At 33.5% G+C, this 20,114-nt stretch overlaps 1 protein-coding gene across 50 annotated transcripts in view; it reads right to left on the bottom strand.

Moving 5' to 3' along the window:
* Positions 1-20,114, bottom strand: part of Rims2 (regulating synaptic membrane exocytosis 2) — a 385,455-nt gene that overhangs the window by 204,795 nt on the left and 160,546 nt on the right. For all 50 annotated transcript variants that reach the window (XM_090339238.1, XM_090339190.1, XM_090339201.1 and 47 more), the window contains one exon: positions 26-951. In XM_090339238.1, coding sequence (XP_090195364.1) covers positions 26-951 — 926 coding nt within the window. The remainder of the gene's footprint in view (positions 1-25; positions 952-20,114) is intronic.

Below are 20,114 nucleotides of genomic sequence, written 5' to 3'. Positions count from 1 at the left end.
TTACAGCAAAAGGCAGAGAGCTTACCTTTTTCACTTACACTCTCACTTTCAATCTCAACATCATCACAACTTGTATATTCAGGTGTGGAAGCCAGTTCCTCCTCTGAACTGCTCAGTGAAACCTGGCGCATTTTACCTCCTTTCTTTGATTTATGAGGCTTTGGTGGTGGAGGTCTCACTGATTCTGACTGGTCTGAACTCAAAGAATCATTCCTTAACATTGTTTCCATTTTTTCACGTTTCGTTTTCCTTACAGCAGAGCTGGGATCTAAGTGATGTTGTTTCCTTAATGAGTCGGTTCGTCTCATATCTGGTCTATCCATGGGTATTGGACTCCGGCGAGGGGTAGGAGGACTATGATTTGTGGTCCTTTGTGGATAAGAACTTTGTCCCTGAGCCTCTCGAGTTCTTTCCATTGAATAAGATCGTTGATTTTCCATGGCAGCTCTACGGTCAGATGTAGATCTTTGCCTTGATGGTCGGTCCACCCTTAACAGAGAAATCCTGGAATCTTCTAGTTCAGCATTTGCCAAAGAAACATCACTGTGCCTTCTCTCATGCCGTGCTCGAGACACTTCAGCGTGAATCCGCATTTGTTCTTCATAGGGTTGTGGCTTTACTGGATACCGGGCCAAATTTGGATCACTCCTGTAGCGAGCTTGGTACTCCTCCTCCCTCCTTTGTCTTTCATATTCATCCCTGCTCTCCACATCCTCATCATCTATCATGTATTCTTTGGAATGCCTATGACTTCTCCTGTTGGAGTCTCTATAATTTAAATGATCAGATTCTTCATAAAACTGAGGTTCGTGTTGAGATCGTCTATCAGCATAATCTGATGGGGATCTTGGCATTGTGCTATCTGAGGGCACATACTGTGAATACTCTTCTCTTTCTTCCCGTTGGTCGTATCTTCTATTCTGATCTCTGGACACTGATGGACTTCTTTTCCTAAGTAACAATGAGAAGTTCAACATTTAAACCATTTTTGCATTTCATGATTCACTGCCAGGTTGATGGAAGTAGTTCTCTTTTATTAATTGTAATACCATAACAGAAGTTTAGTAAAACTGATTTTATTCAGGCCAAATAGTAATTTAAAAGATTACTGAAATTCCACTAATATGTTGGATACACTTAGGCTTGAAATTAAATGACCATTATCATATTCTGCTGCTATCAACATCTTTATTCTAATTTTTTGCCTACTATATTTCAATCCAAGTGTTAGTAACTTAAATACAGATTTCTGTTCATGTTCTCTATTTCCAACATGATGTGAAAGTAAGCTGACAACATAGTAGAGTCAAACTGACTTATCTCTAGAGTTGAATACTTACTTTCTTAAAGTCATCTTTAATTCATCTATCTATATTACCCCTAATATTGGTTGATTAAATCTTCACTTTGTCTCCAATCCCTTTTACTGATCCAACAGGCTTTAAATTTAAATAAATACCACAATAATTATTTACTCATGACAAAACCCCTACATATCAGGATTGCTATTTTTATCTCATCTTCATTAAAATTAAGGCCTGCTGGGTGACATTGCTGTACTTGGTTTTTACTTCTAACACATTCCTTTACACACTCAAGTTATGTTACATGTTATTAAGATATTATTAATCTTACAAGCTATTAAGTGGTTAAATTGTAATTAATTATAAATTAAGTTCTCAATCTGAATCTATAATACTGGTATAACCTTATAGATCTTACCGTCACAAAATATTCTACCAACAGAACATTTACAATGCCCATCTCTACCATGAACTCAGATAATGTCAACAACTGCCACAAAAATAATAGGATGAGGGGCCGGGAGTTTGGCCTAGTGGTTAAAGTGCTTGCCTAGCATGCATGAAGACCTGGGTTCGATTCCTCGGTTCCACATATAAAAAAAAGCCGGAAGTGGTGCTGAGGCTCAAGTGCTAGAGCTCTGGCCTTGAGAAAGTCCAAGGACAGTGCTCAGGCCCTGAGCTCAAGCCCAGGACTGGCAAAATAATAATAATAGGATGAGACTCCAGCAGATAAAAGAGGTTTAGAGTAACTACTATGGGAATTTTTCCAGGATGTGAACAAGGAGTATGAAGAGTAGGACCTGTTGAAACTAAAAATGTCCCAGATTTGATAGCCTAACTATGAATTTCTTAGATTTGTTTTTAATAGGTAAAGGCATAAAAGGCAAGAATAGATGTTAGAGTGTAGTGTCATAACCCACAAAATCATCACTTCCTCTCAAGTCTCCCTTATGCTACTGAATCAACATCCCCTCATTACTGAAATACAGTCTACCAAAGTATCCGTGTTTGCTATGAAAACCGGTATTTCAGCCAGTTTTCATACAGGAATTAGAATGAACTAAATGAGCTAGAAGAACAAAGGTTGGGGGATTTAAATGACAGTGGTCCTAGACATGGCCTTCAGAAGGAACATTACATAGCAGCAGTGAATCCCTGGAGTCTTTGGAATTTGCTACTAATGATCTCAACTGCTTATTGAATTAATTATAGCCAATTAACATGAGCTTCCTCAGGAGTCTCTACCCATATGACTGCCAAAAACTATTTCTTGACAATAATGACTCATGTTCTCTATTTGTTCTTTAAATCTCACACAAGCACAATCAAAACTATATCATAACCTGAAACCAGAAAAAGGGGAATATACTAAATAAAAGAACTTGTCTATGTCATAATTATTTTATAATTCAGCTAATGAAAGTGATTTTTTTAGAGCTTACATGTTCATATAAAACATTGAGAATATAATTTACAAGTATCTTAGGTTTATAAGTGTTATATAAAACTTATCTAAACTTGTACTTAAAATTTATAATGAAGATAGGGTATTCAAATTAAATTCAATAGAATTCCCTATAAAACATTCTATACACTCATACACATTGTAATGTACTATTCTTTTTTCCCTTTTGTCATTAACCTTATACAAGTGACTAAAGAAAATCCTACTGTGTGCTAGTACTGTATGATAAAAAGAATACTAGAGCAAGGGAATCTGCATATCTTAGACATACTTTTGCTATTAGCCAGCTATTGAGTCTATTTGTTAAGTCTCTTAATCTTTGGAAGTGAATGATTTAAAATAAAAGGATTGTATATCTTAGTTCATACATTAGTTAGACAACATATACTGCATTAAAATTAAATACATAGGGCCAGGAGTTGGGACTAGTGGTAGAATGCTTGCCTAGCACTCTATCATATACATAGCACTCTATCATATACATAGAAAAAAGCTGGAAGTGTTGCTATGGCTCAAGTGGTAGAGGACTGTGTTCAGGCCCTGAGTTCAAGCCCCACAACAGGCAAAAAAAAAAAGAAACCCTAAATGCTTAAACAAACAGACAAAATATCCTTGATCTTAAAAGGCTGAATGAACTCAAAACTTTCTTCCAATGTTTTAGGAACTAAGATTTTGTAATAGTAATACCATAACTTAATGGAGTTAATTTATCTAAATGAATAGTTAAAGTATAAGGGTTGGCAGAAACATATTTAACATTAGATTCAATGTAACAGAAATATTGAAAATTAAAGGAAACTATTCATATTCTGAGGAAATAAACTTTTAAACAAATACAAATGAATTTAGTCTTTTATGAGGATTATAATAGAAAAATAAAAATATTTACTTCCTATTACAGAATTTAGTTCCAAAAGAAAGATTTACTTGTTAGCATTTTGCAGCCATTAAAGAAATATTTAAAATCACATTTTGGGAAAATTAAATTCAATATTAAATACAGGAATCACTTTGTTCTAGAGATTATGAAATTTGTCAGAAGCATATGAATCATAGTACACATGCTCATTTGTCCTAGATTTAAGTAAAAACAGAACAGTGCTTAAACATGAAACTGAAATGACTATTGTCACTGTTATTTAAACTAGATACAATTATTTAAAAATAGATTTTAAATTACCGTACGTTATGGTATATTAAAAACTGCTAGAAATTAAGTTCAATTTCACTGTAGCATTGACAAACAGTAAGAATCTGCTACCAGTTATACTTAAATGATCCATCAAAATAATTTAAACCAAAACAAGATGAGGGCTGGGGGTGGGGGGAGGGAAATGGGGACCAAGACATGAGAAAGTGTATCAATGTTTGTGAAGTAATGTACCTTCTATCTGGTGAATATAATGTAACCCTTCTATTAATTACAATGAAAATGTATTAAAAAATAATAATTTGCACCAGCTTTTGCACCTGCTGTATCATTGTTTCATATATATTGTTCTTTAAATTTTCAAACTTCTACATTTCTTAGACATTACATATTTTTCAGGAATTAAGGGAAACTCAAGTTCAAGTACTGTGATTCCTAATTTTTCTTTGATACAAATCTTAATATACAAACCATAGTCCTAATTGTTACCAGGTAGAAAACATTCAATAGTAAAAGAAAATAATGATAATATGTACATTTCTCTAAAGAATCCTAAAGTATTTTATAGTATTTAACCCATAAGCTATAACTCAAAGTTATAGAATGTAATTATCAGTCCTTCAAAGACTATGAAATTAAGAGACAACCCCAAAGCATGTCTGAAAAAAAAAATCTTTGTGGCACTACATAGTATAATTTTATTTTACCTCTGTGTATTCTATTAACTCTTATTTTCTAATATAGTATTATCAATACATAGTTATATGCACTTTACATTTCCCTTGTATGCATTTTATCAATTTAACAACTTCTCTTTATTCTAGACTGTAATAATTACTTTGTGTTTTACCTTATAATAGTGCTCCTAATAGAAATCTGTTAATAGTAAATCACATCTTAAACATCCTAAATATACTTTCACGAATAGTACTTTTTATTCATTGATTAGTTTGCCAAGGAGACTAATGATTCCATTTACTTCAAAATATTTTGGTTTATAACACACTAGCTACTCCATTATAAATGTTTTCTATCTATTCATAATTATTTGAGTAAGAAATTCTACCAATTGCTCTAAAATTTTCATAGTTCAAAACGCATACTGACTGATAGGAAAATTCCAAAAAAAGAAATTTTTGTTTCCTAATTTGTCACTTTTTAAAATTTTCTAAAGACAATCTCAAGTTTTTATATTGTATATAAATGCAGCTAGCTTTTACCATATTTTCCAGTTTACATCAATCACATTTATTACTTTATTTCCATTATCGATGCCACTTATAATACTATCCATATTTATAACAAAATATTCATGAACTGAAAATATAAGCAAATAAAACATTTGAAAACATAAAGGGATAATAAAAATATCATAAATTCTAGCAGTTGCATGTTTTTAATCATCAATTGAAGATATATTTAATTTTAGGAATTTTAATAATAGTGAAAATAAAATCAATGATTTAAATATTAGTAATTTGGGCAAATTTAAATATTATGTTTATAATTAAATGTTGCTTATATAAAAATCTCTCATTCAAAATCTTTCTTAGCATGGTTCTTTTTTTCATTTTATAAATAAAATCACATAATATGTGAATAATCAAAAATCTGGAAACCTAACATTTTATTAAAAATGCATAAGCTACCAAATAAATGAAAATAATACTTCAATAGTACAATTACACAATGATAATCATAGAGCTCAAGCATAATATTACAAATAAATCCTAAAATCATATCTGTTTAAATATAGTGATAATGAGAATTTAGCAGACGTATATGATTCTGAAAAACATGCAATAAATAGCTTCCGTCCTGACTTGTAACTGCAAAAAGCTTCAAACAACCAAATTATGTTTACCAAAAACATAAAATAAATTTAACATATCTTGATTAATATTTAATGTTTTTCATTTTTTACCTTTTGTTCAACCAATGCACATCTGTCGAGGAAGAAACAGCATGTTGACAAAAATACATCAACATTGTGCCAGGCAGTGCTTTCACATAATCCTTCCAGCCCTAGCAAAATCATAGCAGCCATTCGTAATCAGATGAGCTGAGTCTCTCCTTGCTTACAATCATTTGATTTCAAAACTCATTACTTAAAAGTTACACATAAAGGAGTACTCATTCAACACTGAAGTTATAAAATTCTCTAATGACAGACCTGTTAAGGAAAGGTTATTCTTTAATGCTGTCACTATGTAGCTGTATATAGTTCCAGGTCAAGGAAGAATGTACCCTGTAAGAAGGATTATGGTACTTAGCTGATTAGTGACTGGCAATACCGAACACCAAATGCAATCTAGACCCAAGGTCTTTCTGGATAATATAGTTAAAAAGGAAGCTTTAGAAATTTATAAGCCATGTTCTCCCATATGAATTACAGTATTTGTAAAATGACAGAATTCATTGTGTTTGTTATTGATCATTCTGCTGCATAGTTTTCTAGCTTTTATAAAATGGCTTTTACCATGAATTGTACTATAATAGAAGACAGTGATGGTTCAACAGGCCTAATTCCCATTTTTCTTTTTAATCATTCATAACAAATTTTATAATTTATACTAAAAAGATTATGCTACCATTCCCAAGAGTAGAAGCACCTATGTAAAGAATGAAAACGTATGCTTCATGAACTAAGAAGTTGATTAGATGATGAATCAATTTTAGTGTACATTAACTGTACAAAAGGGTTTGTTGTATTTCCATACATGTATATAATGTGCATTGATCAAGTTCATTCTATTACTTTCTCATTCTCCTTTTTAATCAATTTTAAGAGACTTAATTATTCTATTTTCATATATGCATATAAAGTATTCTATCATATTTACTTGTCTTTCAATCTACCACCACCCCCACAAAAAGAGCTCTATTATACATTCATGTAATTTTTTTTAGGTCTACAGCATATATAAAAGAGAGCATGTGGTATTTGTATACTCAGTCTGGCTAATTTTGTTTAACTTAACATAATGGTCTATTTTCCTGCATACAATCAGAATCTTATTCTTCTTTATGGATAAAAAATACTCCATTCATCATTTAAACTTGTTACTTAAATATTTTACAACTCTCATATAATCATTTAAAAATTAAAGAAGTGGAAAGAAAAAAACACCAGGTTCCTTCCAATCAAAAGCCAATTTCCTACATGTTACTATTATACTTATAAGAATTAGATTTCGGAAGTGGACTCATGACTCAAGTGGTAGAGCACTAGCTAGCCTTGAACACAAAAGCTCAGGGACAGTGCCAAGGCCCTAAGTTCAAGTCCTAAGACAAAAAAAAAAAGAATTATATTTAAAGAATTCCAAATAAATTGGTGCAGAACTAGGAAAAACATAACATAGTGTTTGATGTGTAAGAAGAGACCAAAAGTACTGTGCTATTTTTTTAGTTACCCAAGAATTTGGGAGTATTTGGTAACACTGTTCAACCATTTGTTCAGGACTCATCTACATAATTTCCTTCTAGAATTAAGTGTACATCTTAGAAGACTGGTGAATACACACACACACACACACACACACACACACACACACACACACACAGCAATTCGTTGTCTCTCAGTTCCTAACACAAGACTTGTAGATTCTTAATTCAAAAATAATAAAAATTCATTTTCATAGTAATGTTAGCAACAAAAATCAAACCATTCAGACCTCACAGTTGATGTCTGAAAAACTAATTTTGCTTCTTCTAAGCCATAGTCTAGAAATTTTAAGAAACATTGTAGTCGATACAATAATAGAAATTTTCCTCCTATTTATTTCTCCTTTGCTGCATGAGTTTACTTGATGGTGCTCCTTCAAGTGTAGTACTATCTGCTGTTATATAATTTATAACATGGAAAATGCAGATACCTGGATTTAAGGAAAAGTCGCATTCTTTATCATTGCTAACGGTAATTCTTTCCCTGTTGCTCATATAATTCATGAGGTAATTGTCTTGGATCTATTAGCTGAGTATATTAAATCCAAAAACTTTTCACCACTTCAGTTGGTACAACCTGGTAAAGTCACAGGCATTTCTCATGTGAATTTTCACAAAAGCTTCCTAAATTGTTTCCCTGCTTTTACCTAGTCCTCCTGCAAGAATTTATGTCAGATTGTATCACTTATACCCAAGAAACCTTAGGGTAACTGCCCATTTTGCTTACAATAAAGATCAAATACCTTACAATTTCTATGGGACTTGATATCCATAATTCTCTGATATTCCGTCTTTTAATCTTGTTTGTACTCTTGTGCTTTCATCTTAGGAGCATTTTAGATCCATTAGCCAAAACTGCTGTTCCTCCAAATAGTAAAGAAATGATCTCATTTTTCAAGCTATCTCCCTCCCTAGCTTGCTTTCTACCATATCTAGTGGGTATCTGAGACAGTATCTGTCTATATAGCCCAGGGTAGCCTTGATTTTACAGTGCTTCCACTTACATCTCCCAAGCTCCACAGTGCTGAGATTATAGACATATACCACCATACCCAGTGATATAGACTTCTTCAAGTCCTCGCTTAATTGAACTCCCAGTTTCTTAAGAGATCTACCCTAATATACCGTAATACGTCAGTCCCCTCTTTCATTCCCTGCATTCTCAACTTAATCCCTTTAAATAGAAGATGTTGAATTTAAATTTATGATACTTAATATTTAATTTAAAAGTTAAAAATTAAGGGCCGGGAGTTTGGCCTAGTGGTAGAGTGTTTGCCTAGCATGCACGAAGACCCGGGTTCAATTCTTCGGTACCACATACATAGAAAAAAGCTGGAAGTGGTGCTGAGGCTCAAGTGGTAGAGCTCTAGCCTTGAGAAAGTCAAGACAGTGCTCAGGCCCTGAGCTCAAGCCCAGGACTGGCAAAAAGAAAAAAAAATAATTAAGTAACTAGAAAATATAAGCAAGGCATTTTTAAACTAGGTGCTTAAACTAATTTTCCCTAATTACACAGCCCATCTACAATATAAATCCCTTCAAAACTAAACTTTAAATAAAAACACTCATAAATTACACCAAATACTATTCTCAAAGTGAGCGAGAAAAAGCTTCAATGTGCAGATTCCCAGAATATCACCTTTTTCACTCTTCTATTTGGATTTTACTAGAAGGATTGGAAAACTTAGTTAACATTCCAAGATATATAGAGAAAATTGAACTTCTTACTATAGGGAGTGGTAAGTAATTAAAGAAAAGCTATTTTCTGAAAACAAAACATTAAGTATCTTTGAAAAATATAGTGAGAGCTCTATTTTAGCCTATCCTTACATTTTTATAAGAACATGACCCCTAAATTTTATAAGAACATAACTAAATTAAATCCTTTGAGACAGTAACAGGTACAAAGAAAGTACTTGCTAAACAAGTCTATAATAACCAAATCACATAGAACTGTTTGGGACAACTGCCAGGACAATGCAAAAACAAATAAAATATTATAACTGATATATGAGAAAGCTAGATGGAAGGCATACACTCGCAATTTCAGCAGTTGATGGCTGAAGTGTAGTATTGTAATGAGAGGCCAATGTGAACTATTAAGTGAGACCCAGACTAAAAATAAAAAGACAAATAAATGTAGGAACCACTATTATACCAATATTTGGGGTAACTATAAACGTGTAAAACACCATGGTAAAACTTCTTTGTACAATTCATATACATTTAAAAGTGATGACAAAATGAATGACAGGAAAGCAAACCAAGCTATCTTGGATGTGAATACCACAAGGAGGGGAAAGACCAATGGAGATGAACATGATGTAAGTATTTTGTGTTTGTGTGTGTGTGTGTGTGTGTGTGTGTGTGCGCGCGCGCGCGCGAGCGTGTGTGTGTGTGTGTGTAAATAGAATAATAAAATTTGTTGAAATATTTAAGGCAAGGAGATAATGAATTTGATAGAAGTACTTTGTATGCATATATGGAAATATCACATAACCATCTTTGCACAACTAATACACTAGGAAGGTTTTCAAAAAGATAAACTATGAAAAATTAACAGAAAAAGGAAACCAAGGTCATTGATAATTAAACTGTTAAAACCAGCTCCCTCAGTCCTACGACATTACTATATCCATGTTGTATTCTGTTATCTGCTGACTTTATAATTCTCCTAGTGCCTATTCCCTATTCTTCTGGGGTAAAATAGCAATATTGCAAAATTGGAAAAAAAGATTCCCTTATTTGAAGTTACAACCACAGTCCTACCATCTAAGTAGCATTTTCTCTAAAGACAATGTTTGTTTGTTCATTTGTTTATTGAGGGGTGATTTTTGTTGTGGTTGTTTTGAAGAGCATATGGGGTTGTCCTCAGTTTCTATTCTAACTGAAATAAGAGGAAAAATATAGAAAATGAAGAACATTGGTTTGAAAACTCATTGGGTATGAATATTACTTTCAGCTTCTATCCTAGAGGGTTAAAGAACGACAATATTACTACCTCTGATTTTTATTTCAGTGCTGAATGCCGAAATAATCAATGATTACCCTAAAAACTAAGAGTACAATTACATTTTCATGTTCTGGCCACCCTTGTAGAATAATCAACGATACATGCAAAAACTAAGTCATAACATGAATAAAGTCCCTTTTCTATGTTATACAGAATTTTTGGTTTTATTCAGTGAGTCCAAAACCATATTATCTATTCAGGCCTCATCTTATAAGTTTTCTATTTATGTCTGCCTGTACACACACATACACAGGGACATAAATGCCTGTATATAACACAATTGGTTACAGCTAGCAATTCTAAGAATATTTAAATCAACTGTTTTTACAACGTAAGGGAAAGGAAGAAAATATATTCTCTTTGTTATAAGTTTGAAAGCTCTTTGTAGAATATATTTTTATTTGTAATTTTTTCTTTGGATAACTTACTTTATTCTAATTCTAAAAAACCATCCTTACAACATGATCAATTTTGTAACTTTAGTACCTGTTATGTTATATACATATTTATTTATTTATTTGAATCAGGAAGGCGAAGGAGAAAAACAAGATGATGAGACAAAGGACAAATGATGACAATGTAATAGCAATATCCACAAGATACAAATAAATTTTACAACTTGGGGGGAGGGAAGATATAGTGGGAAAAAAGATGGGAAGAGGTAATAATGTTCAAAAAGTAATGTACTCACTATCTTACGAATGTAACTATAACTATATAAGGCGTTATTTCCTGATAATAAAATTTAAAGAAAAAATTATTTTGTCACCAACACACATTTCTCAATTGCCAAATTTATAAAGAATCTTTGTAGATAACTACTAGAAAAAATAGCCTATAATTGTTGTTAGAAATTTATTAAATATACATATTAAATATGTATTGCCACTTTAAAATCAACTGCTCTGGCACTAAAAGTACCAAAAACAAAACTGATAATTACGTATTTGAGAATATCCAGGAATTCTTCATTCTCCTTTTGATCTTTCATATTACTTATAAAAATAAAAACTTAATGAATATTTCCATTATACCTCAATTTATAACTATACATGTGACAGAAAATAACAACATAAATCTATAAAGTGTAAATTTTAAATAAAAATTCCAAAACTAACAAACATTTACCTATAATTACCAAAAGATTTCCTTCATCAAAGACAGTATAGACTTAACAACCCTAGAAAACTATATTTAATGCACCTTATACTGAAGTAGTGGATACTTTATAAGAAAAACATGTAAAATGCTTACTATACTTCCAGTTACAAAATATCATATGCAGCAGAGCAGATCCAGTACATTTCAATCATTCACATTAAAAATATATGACTTACCTACTAAACCCCAAGCCTATGTCTTAGCTCTGTTCCCTAGAGCCATTAGCTGGAAAAGTAATTGTAAAACTGTCACATAAAAACAGTAAGCAATCACAAAAGATAAGGAAAGTTAAAAAGAAGTGTCTCCAGACTTCCTAACCTCAATCAAAAACAAAAACAAACAACAACAACAAAAAAAACCCTGAGCATTTGGCCCTGGGCCTTCCTTAGAGAACTAAATCGGCAAATGGGAGCTACATTGGAAGATGATCCTTGCTCCAAGATAGTGGACTTATCAGTCTCTGTAACAGGACTCCAAACAGAACACACAAGGGAGGAAATCTACTAAGTTGTCAATGACTTAGGAACTCTAAGTAGAAAAGAGTGAGAATTGTGTTTGACGATTTATCAGTATCTACTAAATACCCATTCCATTAAAAATTAGCTTCCTTGATATTTTATTTTTTCTAAAGAAAGAAGTTGTAGACACAAATCTTGGAAATTTTTCAATTTATGTACTGTTGTACTCATATGTATTCGAATAGCTACAGTCAAACTGTTCATTCAACTATAATGAACAATTTCAGGAATGAAAGAAAAAATGAATGAAAGAACAAATGCTAATACTTGTTTGATTAGATACTAGCAAATTTCCAACTGTTAACTTTCTTGTATAGAATCTATTCCATAAATGCCTTTTTTTACATTTGTCCTTTTTCTTAAAGCTATATGTAAATGTTTACTGTTAAACCCCCTGCTGTGTTGAATGCTTAGTCCTTACCTGATAGAAATACTTTAGTAATTTATTTTGTTTTGGTTTTGATTTATTTGGTTTGGTTGTTGCTTTTTTGTAGTCCAAGTCTATGTATCCCAGGATGTCCTGGAACTTGCTTTGTAGCCCAGACTGATCTCAAACCCAGTTCTCATTTCATCTGCATCCCAAGTACTGCAATTATGAACATATTTCAACACACCTAGCTCTTAGAAGTTCCTGGAACTTTAGGGGGTAAGAACTATGTCGAAGTAGGTCATTGGGGGTATCTCTTTGAAAAGTACATTCTATCTCAGCATTCTACCTTTCCTCTTGCTTTGCTTTCTGTCCACCACAAAGGGAACAGTTTCTTTCCCCATAAGCTTCTGCTGCCATTGTGCTCAGCACAAGTACATAGGACCAAGCAACCATGAACTGATCCCTCTGAAACCATGGACATACTCATCTTAAGCTCTTCTCTCACTGTTAGACACAGCCATGCCACAGTATCAAAGAAATGGGGTCATTGCTGTGGCTACTGGATAACATGCTTCTTAAGCCACTGGATTGGTTTATGGAAAGAATTTGGAAAAGTCAAGAGAAGTGATCTAGAAAAGGATTGCAATGATATAAGCAGAGCTTAGTAAGTGATGCTAGTGAGCTATCAGAAGACCAAGATACTAATAGCAATGATAGAATACTGACTATACTCATAAGGTTTCCAGTATGAGTGAGGATGATATCAGGAGATGGACTAGAAACCATTCACTTGACAATCTGGCAAATCTGTTGTATTTTGTCCATGTGTAGAGACTGATTGAGGCTGAATTCAAAGTAATTGACTAAATAATTTGACAGAGAAAATTTCAAGATAGTACTGAATTTAAGCCATGGCAGGGTTATTACTGTTTTAACCTAGATTTACAGTGAATTAAACAACAACAACAACAACAACAAAAAAAAAGAGTAGAAGGACTCTGTGTGCGTGTGTTTGTGTGGTGTGTGTGTGTGTGTGTGTGTGTGTGTGTGTGTGTATGTGTGTGTGTGTTGTTAGGGTTGATTTCAGGGGGCTTATGCTTGCAAGGTAGGCACATAACCATGTCCAGACCCCTTTTAGTTTATCTGCTTTTCAGAGGAAACAGTTTGTCTAGAAAAAAATACCATATTCATATTCAGTGGTCTGATATGGACATGAATGGTTAATGATATTACCACCAAGAAATAAAGTACTCTAAAACAGGATAATAGGAAAGAACCCTGATGGAATCTCAGGATTGGCTATATCCCACCTATCACAGGATCAAATATATAAAAGCTTTAATTCATTTAGAAGACTTTGCCTTGATAAGACAAGTCCAGGACACCCTCCATGCACAAGGCCAGATGGAAGTACAACTACCTAGACACTTAGAAACTGCTTCACCTCCAGTACAAAAAGTCCAGTCCAGTGACCTCTCAACTAACAGTATTGCTGACATCCATGTGATGGCAACTTTGCAGGCATGCAGAATGAATGAGATACCTGGTCATGGAAGCTTTCATCTGGATTTTCAAGAAATTCCTAGAGACTACACACTATGTGGCAGGGTCAAGATCCCTGAAGGCAGCACATCAGAGGACAATGTGTGGGAAGTTATGAGGGTGCCCTGTAAGCAGCAATAGAGACCCCATGATGTCATCAATACTAGAAACACGCATGTCTGCCAAGAATATTGGTCAAAAAGAACAGAGCCAGCATGAAAGAAAAGACAAGTTGCAAACAGCAAATGCTACGGGTGGAGCTGCCTAAGAATCTTAGAGGTCACATCATGATACAACACGGCCTGGTTCACTATGAACCAATATGATTTAGTGTTTGTCCTAAAAGTTTTGGCCTTGCTGGCTATTTTCCTATCCTTCCATTTTAGAATAGGAATCGTTACTCTATGTTACTGCATCATACAAGTATGTAATTTTGTTTTTGGTTTTACAGAAGCTTAGTTCTAGGAGTCTCATAGAGTTCTGGACTTGGACTTCTGAATAAGTTTGTAACTGTTAAGATTCGGAGGACTGTTGGGAATAGATTTTACATTAGAAGAGGTCATAAGCTTTAGAATAAAAATGTTCTTTCAAAGGTTCATGTGTGTTGAATATGTAATCCACATGTGGTGGTACTGTTTGGGGAGATTCTGGGAATGTGAGAAGACAGATCCTGACTGAAGGAAGGAGATCACTAGGGGCATGGTTCTGAAGGTTAGACCTGGTCCCTCCGTCATTCTCAGCTACCTGTTCACCTATGGCGAACATCTGCATCCACATCTGCTTCCATCTGCTTCCACATGCTCAGCTGTGACACTAATCTGCAATACCACAGGCCCACAATAAACGGAGCCTAGGCTTGTGGACTAAAAGCTGTCAAATGTAAGCCATTTATATAAGGTATTTTGTCACAGTAATGAGAAAAGTAACTAACAAAACATATAGCAATACTTTCCTCATAAACTATGAACACATTTTTATCTCGCTCTTAAAATACCAAGATTTAGGAGCTAGGGGATTTGACCTAGTGGTAGAGTGCTTGCCTAGCATGCATGAAGACCTGGATTCGATTCCTCAGTACCACATACATAGAAAAAAGCCAGAACTGGTGCTGTGGCTCAAGTGGTAGAGCTCTAGCCTTGAGAAAGTCCAAGGAGAGTGCTCAGGCCCTGAGCTCAAGCCCAGGACTGGCAAAAAACATTGTACCAAGATTAGTAGTCAGATCTTACTACAATCTGTAATTGGTTCCTAACTTTCTTTATTCTAAGAATATACATGGCATTTTTGCATCTTCTATAGTAGACACTTGGTGCTGGCTGTTGAAATAGCAAGTACTTTCCCCCAGTAAGTCATGTGTCCTCCTCAACTACAGGAGTCAAAAGAAAAAATATTTCTCTCTGCAAAGTTATACTGCCATTCTCCACCCCAGCTATATCATATAGCTAATGACTTACTAGTATAGAGATACTCAAGTTTAAAATTCATACCTCTTATGAAAGCACACCATTTTGTCATTTATAAAACTTGTTTGTGCATTTATAGCCAGGCTCAACTAAGTAAGTTACACTTTCTCTGAGACCATATCCTTCCTCAGATCTTTCCTCTTCCCTTTCTTTCTATCAGCTTCCTAGAGATAAATCCTTCCATAAATGAGGTGACACTCCCCCCCAAAAAATCCCTGTCTTAGGCTTTGTTGCTAATGAATATCACATGTCCTAAGATGATACAAAGGAACCAAAGGGGACAGGTCCTAAAAAAGGCAATTCTGGGGGAATTCATTTGTTACTCAATTAGAAGTAAAGGTACTATTACTATGGTAAGTGGACTATCATACCACTAAGATATGTAGTGGTAGTGAACTTGTTAACATTCTTACCTATATTAAAATAGACTGAAATATCTGTAGAAAGAGCTATCATCTGATCGAAATGGAAAAAGTAATCACTTTAAAGACTGGAATTGGATGGCAGTTGCTGAATGCCAAATTAATAAATTGAAAATAAATAACAATAAGGACAAGACATTCAGTCACCAATAGAAAGCAAAATTTGAGATTCACAGGGCCTCTTGGTTTTGATTAAAGGGTTCTTTCCCTTAAAACCAGAGAGAGGGTTTATGAGCACAAAACCTCTTAAAACCAAAGGGTTTTTTAAAAATTTTTTTGGGGGGAAGGCGGAGTTTAGGCCAATCACAGAATATAAGTGTAAGAGCGAAAAAACTTCAAATAAGATTAAATTCTCAGCCTAGGAAGATCTTTCATGTTAAAGAGAGTGTCCTATCAGAGGAACAATAAAAACAAAGAACTTGTGTTAGAATTACTCTGAAGATACCCCAGAATCTTCTAAGCTTAGAAAACTAGGGCTTACTCCCTGTTGTGGAAAATGGAAGAATACTGACTAAAAACGGCAGAAGCCTAGAGTTAGTCTTACAAGACTGTTGGCTTCCATCATGATTTGACCATCAATTAATTATCCTATCTTAACAGAACACAACTAAGAAGGTACTAGGCTTATGAAGGATGAACAGATTATTTAACAAACCAGAACCTGGCTAATCTATATCAACTGATACTAAAAGACTAACAGTGGATCCCTGAGATGCTATGTAAAAGAAGACAAAGCATAAAATTGAATAAGAGAGCATTTAATAATCTATCAGATAAAGAATAACCACTCTGGTGCAGGTTAAAGGAAATAGTATATAAGTGTAACTAGAACAGCTCCCAGAATCTTAAACAGTGATTGTGTATCTTTAAAGAGAATATCACTACTACCCTGAAGGGATCAAAAGATAGGTAAGTATGTATGTCAGAATGTTTTTAGTATATAATGCTGGAAACATACTAACTTGCTTGGGATTCTGGAAGAAATCAGAGATATTCTATTGAACAAGATAAAGAGGGCAACATAAATATAGCTGGTATAGGCTGTACTTTGTGGTCCCACATTAAGATGTTATTACAAAACTGAGTGCTAAAAAGTGGTGATACTGATGAAGATGCACTGTATTCATAAACTGCTTTGTTGAATGGGAACTCCTTTGTGCAACTAGTTAAAGATAATAATATTTTTAAATCTTTTGACAGTTCTGGAGGTTGGCCTTGGGCATTCCTCAAGGCTGGTGCTCTACCACTTGAGCCACAGCACCACTTCTGGCTTTTTCTGTGTATGTGGTACCAAGGAATCAAACCCAGGTCTTTGTGCATGTGAGGCAAGCATCCTACCACAAGGCCAAATCCTGGCCTTTTAAAAAGATTTTTTTCAGAGCTGGTATCACTTTATTTACAGTAATAAAAACAAAGGGGGCAGTGGAGAATCCAGTCATAATATTCAATTCTATGAAACTAAGAAAATTGATGGTCAAGATAAATTTTTTTTGAAAAAAGAAAATGGATCCCTAGTGCCAGTGAGGATGATAAGACTTAGTATAAGAGAGGTCAGGTGAAGTACTTAAACCTGTCAGAAGCAAAGAACATTGAAATTGTAATAGCTAGAAATACTGATGCACACATATGTGGAGAAATTTCCAAATGGCATGCTTATAGGGCAAGAAATGAAAAATGATAGACAACAGAAGATAGAAGACAGAGACAGACAAACAGAAAACTTAGAAGAGATGAGAAGAAAACTAAAATCTGCCACTTTGAAGAAAAGTAACAACCTCACATCCAGTTGTACATACTTGAATCAGCTAAAGGAGAAAGCAGATATCCTGGAAAAATTGTTTTCATCACCACAGCAAATTTATATAATTCTGATTCAATTCTTTTCAAAAGCCATTTATCTGTTAACCTCAGACAGAAAAGAGGGGAATATTCAGACTTGTAAGGTTAAAGTAGACACAGATATGCAGAGATTTAAGGCACTATCTAGTCCCACCCCACAAACTAAAGACTTAAGGTCAGATAATAAATGAAATCTAAGGGATGATTAACAACATCTGAGACTGACAATTCAACTCAAAGATAACCAAAGTAAATATCTTAAAACCTTCAGTGAAATGTGGAAACAGAAGAACAAAGTGACTACATTTTCCTCTTTTTCCTTTTCGAAATACTAGGAACTAAAGGCTGCTAGACAAAGTATATATTTAGTATATTTAAATGTAAGACCAAATCTTCTAAAAACTGGTGACAGTTATCAAAGACATACAAATAGGGGTGTCTCAGTAGGAATGAATATTCAAATCATGTCAAAATAGTTACTTTAATTCCAACTATTATACATTTTCATAAGATTTTATGAAATTATAAAATAAGACAAATCATTACTAACCCTATGCTTAGCATCATACATTAGAAATCATTGGCAAGGAGTAATAATAATATTATTAAGTATTATTAGTATTAAATATTATAGACAAGTAATATGGACTACTTTAACTATAGTTTAACTTCAGAAAAAGAAATACTTAGGTCCTTACAAAATTCTGAGGAAAATTGCTGTGATTCAAAAATTGTACGTGTAGCCAAAGATGAAGTCTGAAAAGGAACAGTCGCATATATGCATACTCTCAGAAAACATCACCAATGTTTCTTCTCAAAATATACTGAAAGCATTCACTGGTCCACTGGAAAATGATTTATCTTTCAAAAACTAAGAACAACAAACTATATTAAAGAACTATGTTAAACATAGATAGAAACAGCAGCACTACACTCCTGTGGAAGAAAAAATACTGGTTTACTCATTCTTAATTGGTAATTAAATGTTCTATGGGCTACACTGTGTCTAACTAAATATATACGCTTGAGCCCTACATCCTAGTATTCCAGAATGTGCCTCTTTTTGGGAATAACAAGTAGCTAATCGAAATACGCCATTGGGGTAAGAAGGTCCTAATCCCTTACAAAAAGGGAAAGTTTGAATAGATAGGTATATTAGTATATTAGTCCACAGACAAAGGATGTCTATCTGATTGGATTAACAAAACTAAAGGCAGAGTAGACACCATGTCCTTAGGTTGTAGAGACTGAAAATCATAAAATGTTTCACTTGCTTCAATTATTCCATAACAGAAATTACATAGAGAAATTACAAATAGAAATTACTAAGAGAAAGCCATCCAGTGTAGAGAATTGTTTTTCTAATGTTGAACAATAAAAGACCTAAAGAAAATAAAGGATTTGTAAAGTAACATTATTTCTCATAAGAAAATAAGAATGAAAATATTCTTCCAAGTTATAACAGAAGAAGAAAACAATTTCAGAACTGCCAACAAATTTTAGATATAAAAATTAATAGGACTTAATTTTTAATAAAATTATATATGGAGGAAGAAGGAAATATAGTAACTAATTAACTGAAAACAATTGATTTATATCAGTCCCAAACAACAGCATTGAAGACCTAACTAGATAAGTTCAGAAAACTTTGCTATTACCACAGACAACAGGATTTTATTTGACTCAGGAATCTGGAGAGTTTATCCATGAAATACTCAACTGTGTTCTCCAAAACTTGCTCTAAAAACTGATCCTACTATTTGTGCACTTTCCAAAATTGTCGAACTTTAAATGTCAAAAAAATTGTTTGGGGAATTTTAAAAAAGAAGAAAAAAATTCTGGTATGAGCAAACTCATTTAAGGTTTCACTTACCTTATAACCTTGTTATTTTCAAATTTAATAGTATCTATCCACACCTCTGCTTTAAATTACTCATCATTCCATGCCAGTTCTGTATTCAAACCATCATATTTGCACAGTGCAAAGTAAGTACACTGAACTTTCATTGCCTATAAACTAGTTAGAAAATATTTTGGCATAACTTTCTAAAGTTGAACATATAAATGAAATATAACCAAGAGAAATTCTTATAGATGTACAACTGGAGACATGTGAAAGAAAATCCATAGCTAAACAAAAAGAGGAATAATATTCAATGCATATCCCATGAAATTCGAAAAATGGAAGTAGACCACATTGAGAAGGGCAGGAGAAAATGATGAAAGGAGTGATAGTGATCAAGAAACATTGTTATAAACTGACACTGACTAGTAATCTGTTTGTACAACTACATAAAGATCATAAAAACATACTTTAATGGTTAGTTGTTTGGCCTAGTGGTAGAGTGCTTGCCTAGTATGAACAAAGACCTGAGTTTGATTCCTTGGTACAACATACATAGAAAAAAGTCTGAAGTGGTGCTCTAGCT

Source organism: Megascapheus bottae, chromosome 9 (assembly GCF_031878675.1).
Source record: "Megascapheus bottae isolate mThoBot1 chromosome 9, mThoBot2.hap1, whole genome shotgun sequence".
NCBI classification, from domain to species: domain Eukaryota; kingdom Metazoa; phylum Chordata; class Mammalia; order Rodentia; family Geomyidae; genus Megascapheus; species Megascapheus bottae.
The sequence above is the reverse complement of the archived record's forward strand: the minus strand, read 5'-3'. Positions and strand labels throughout refer to the sequence as shown.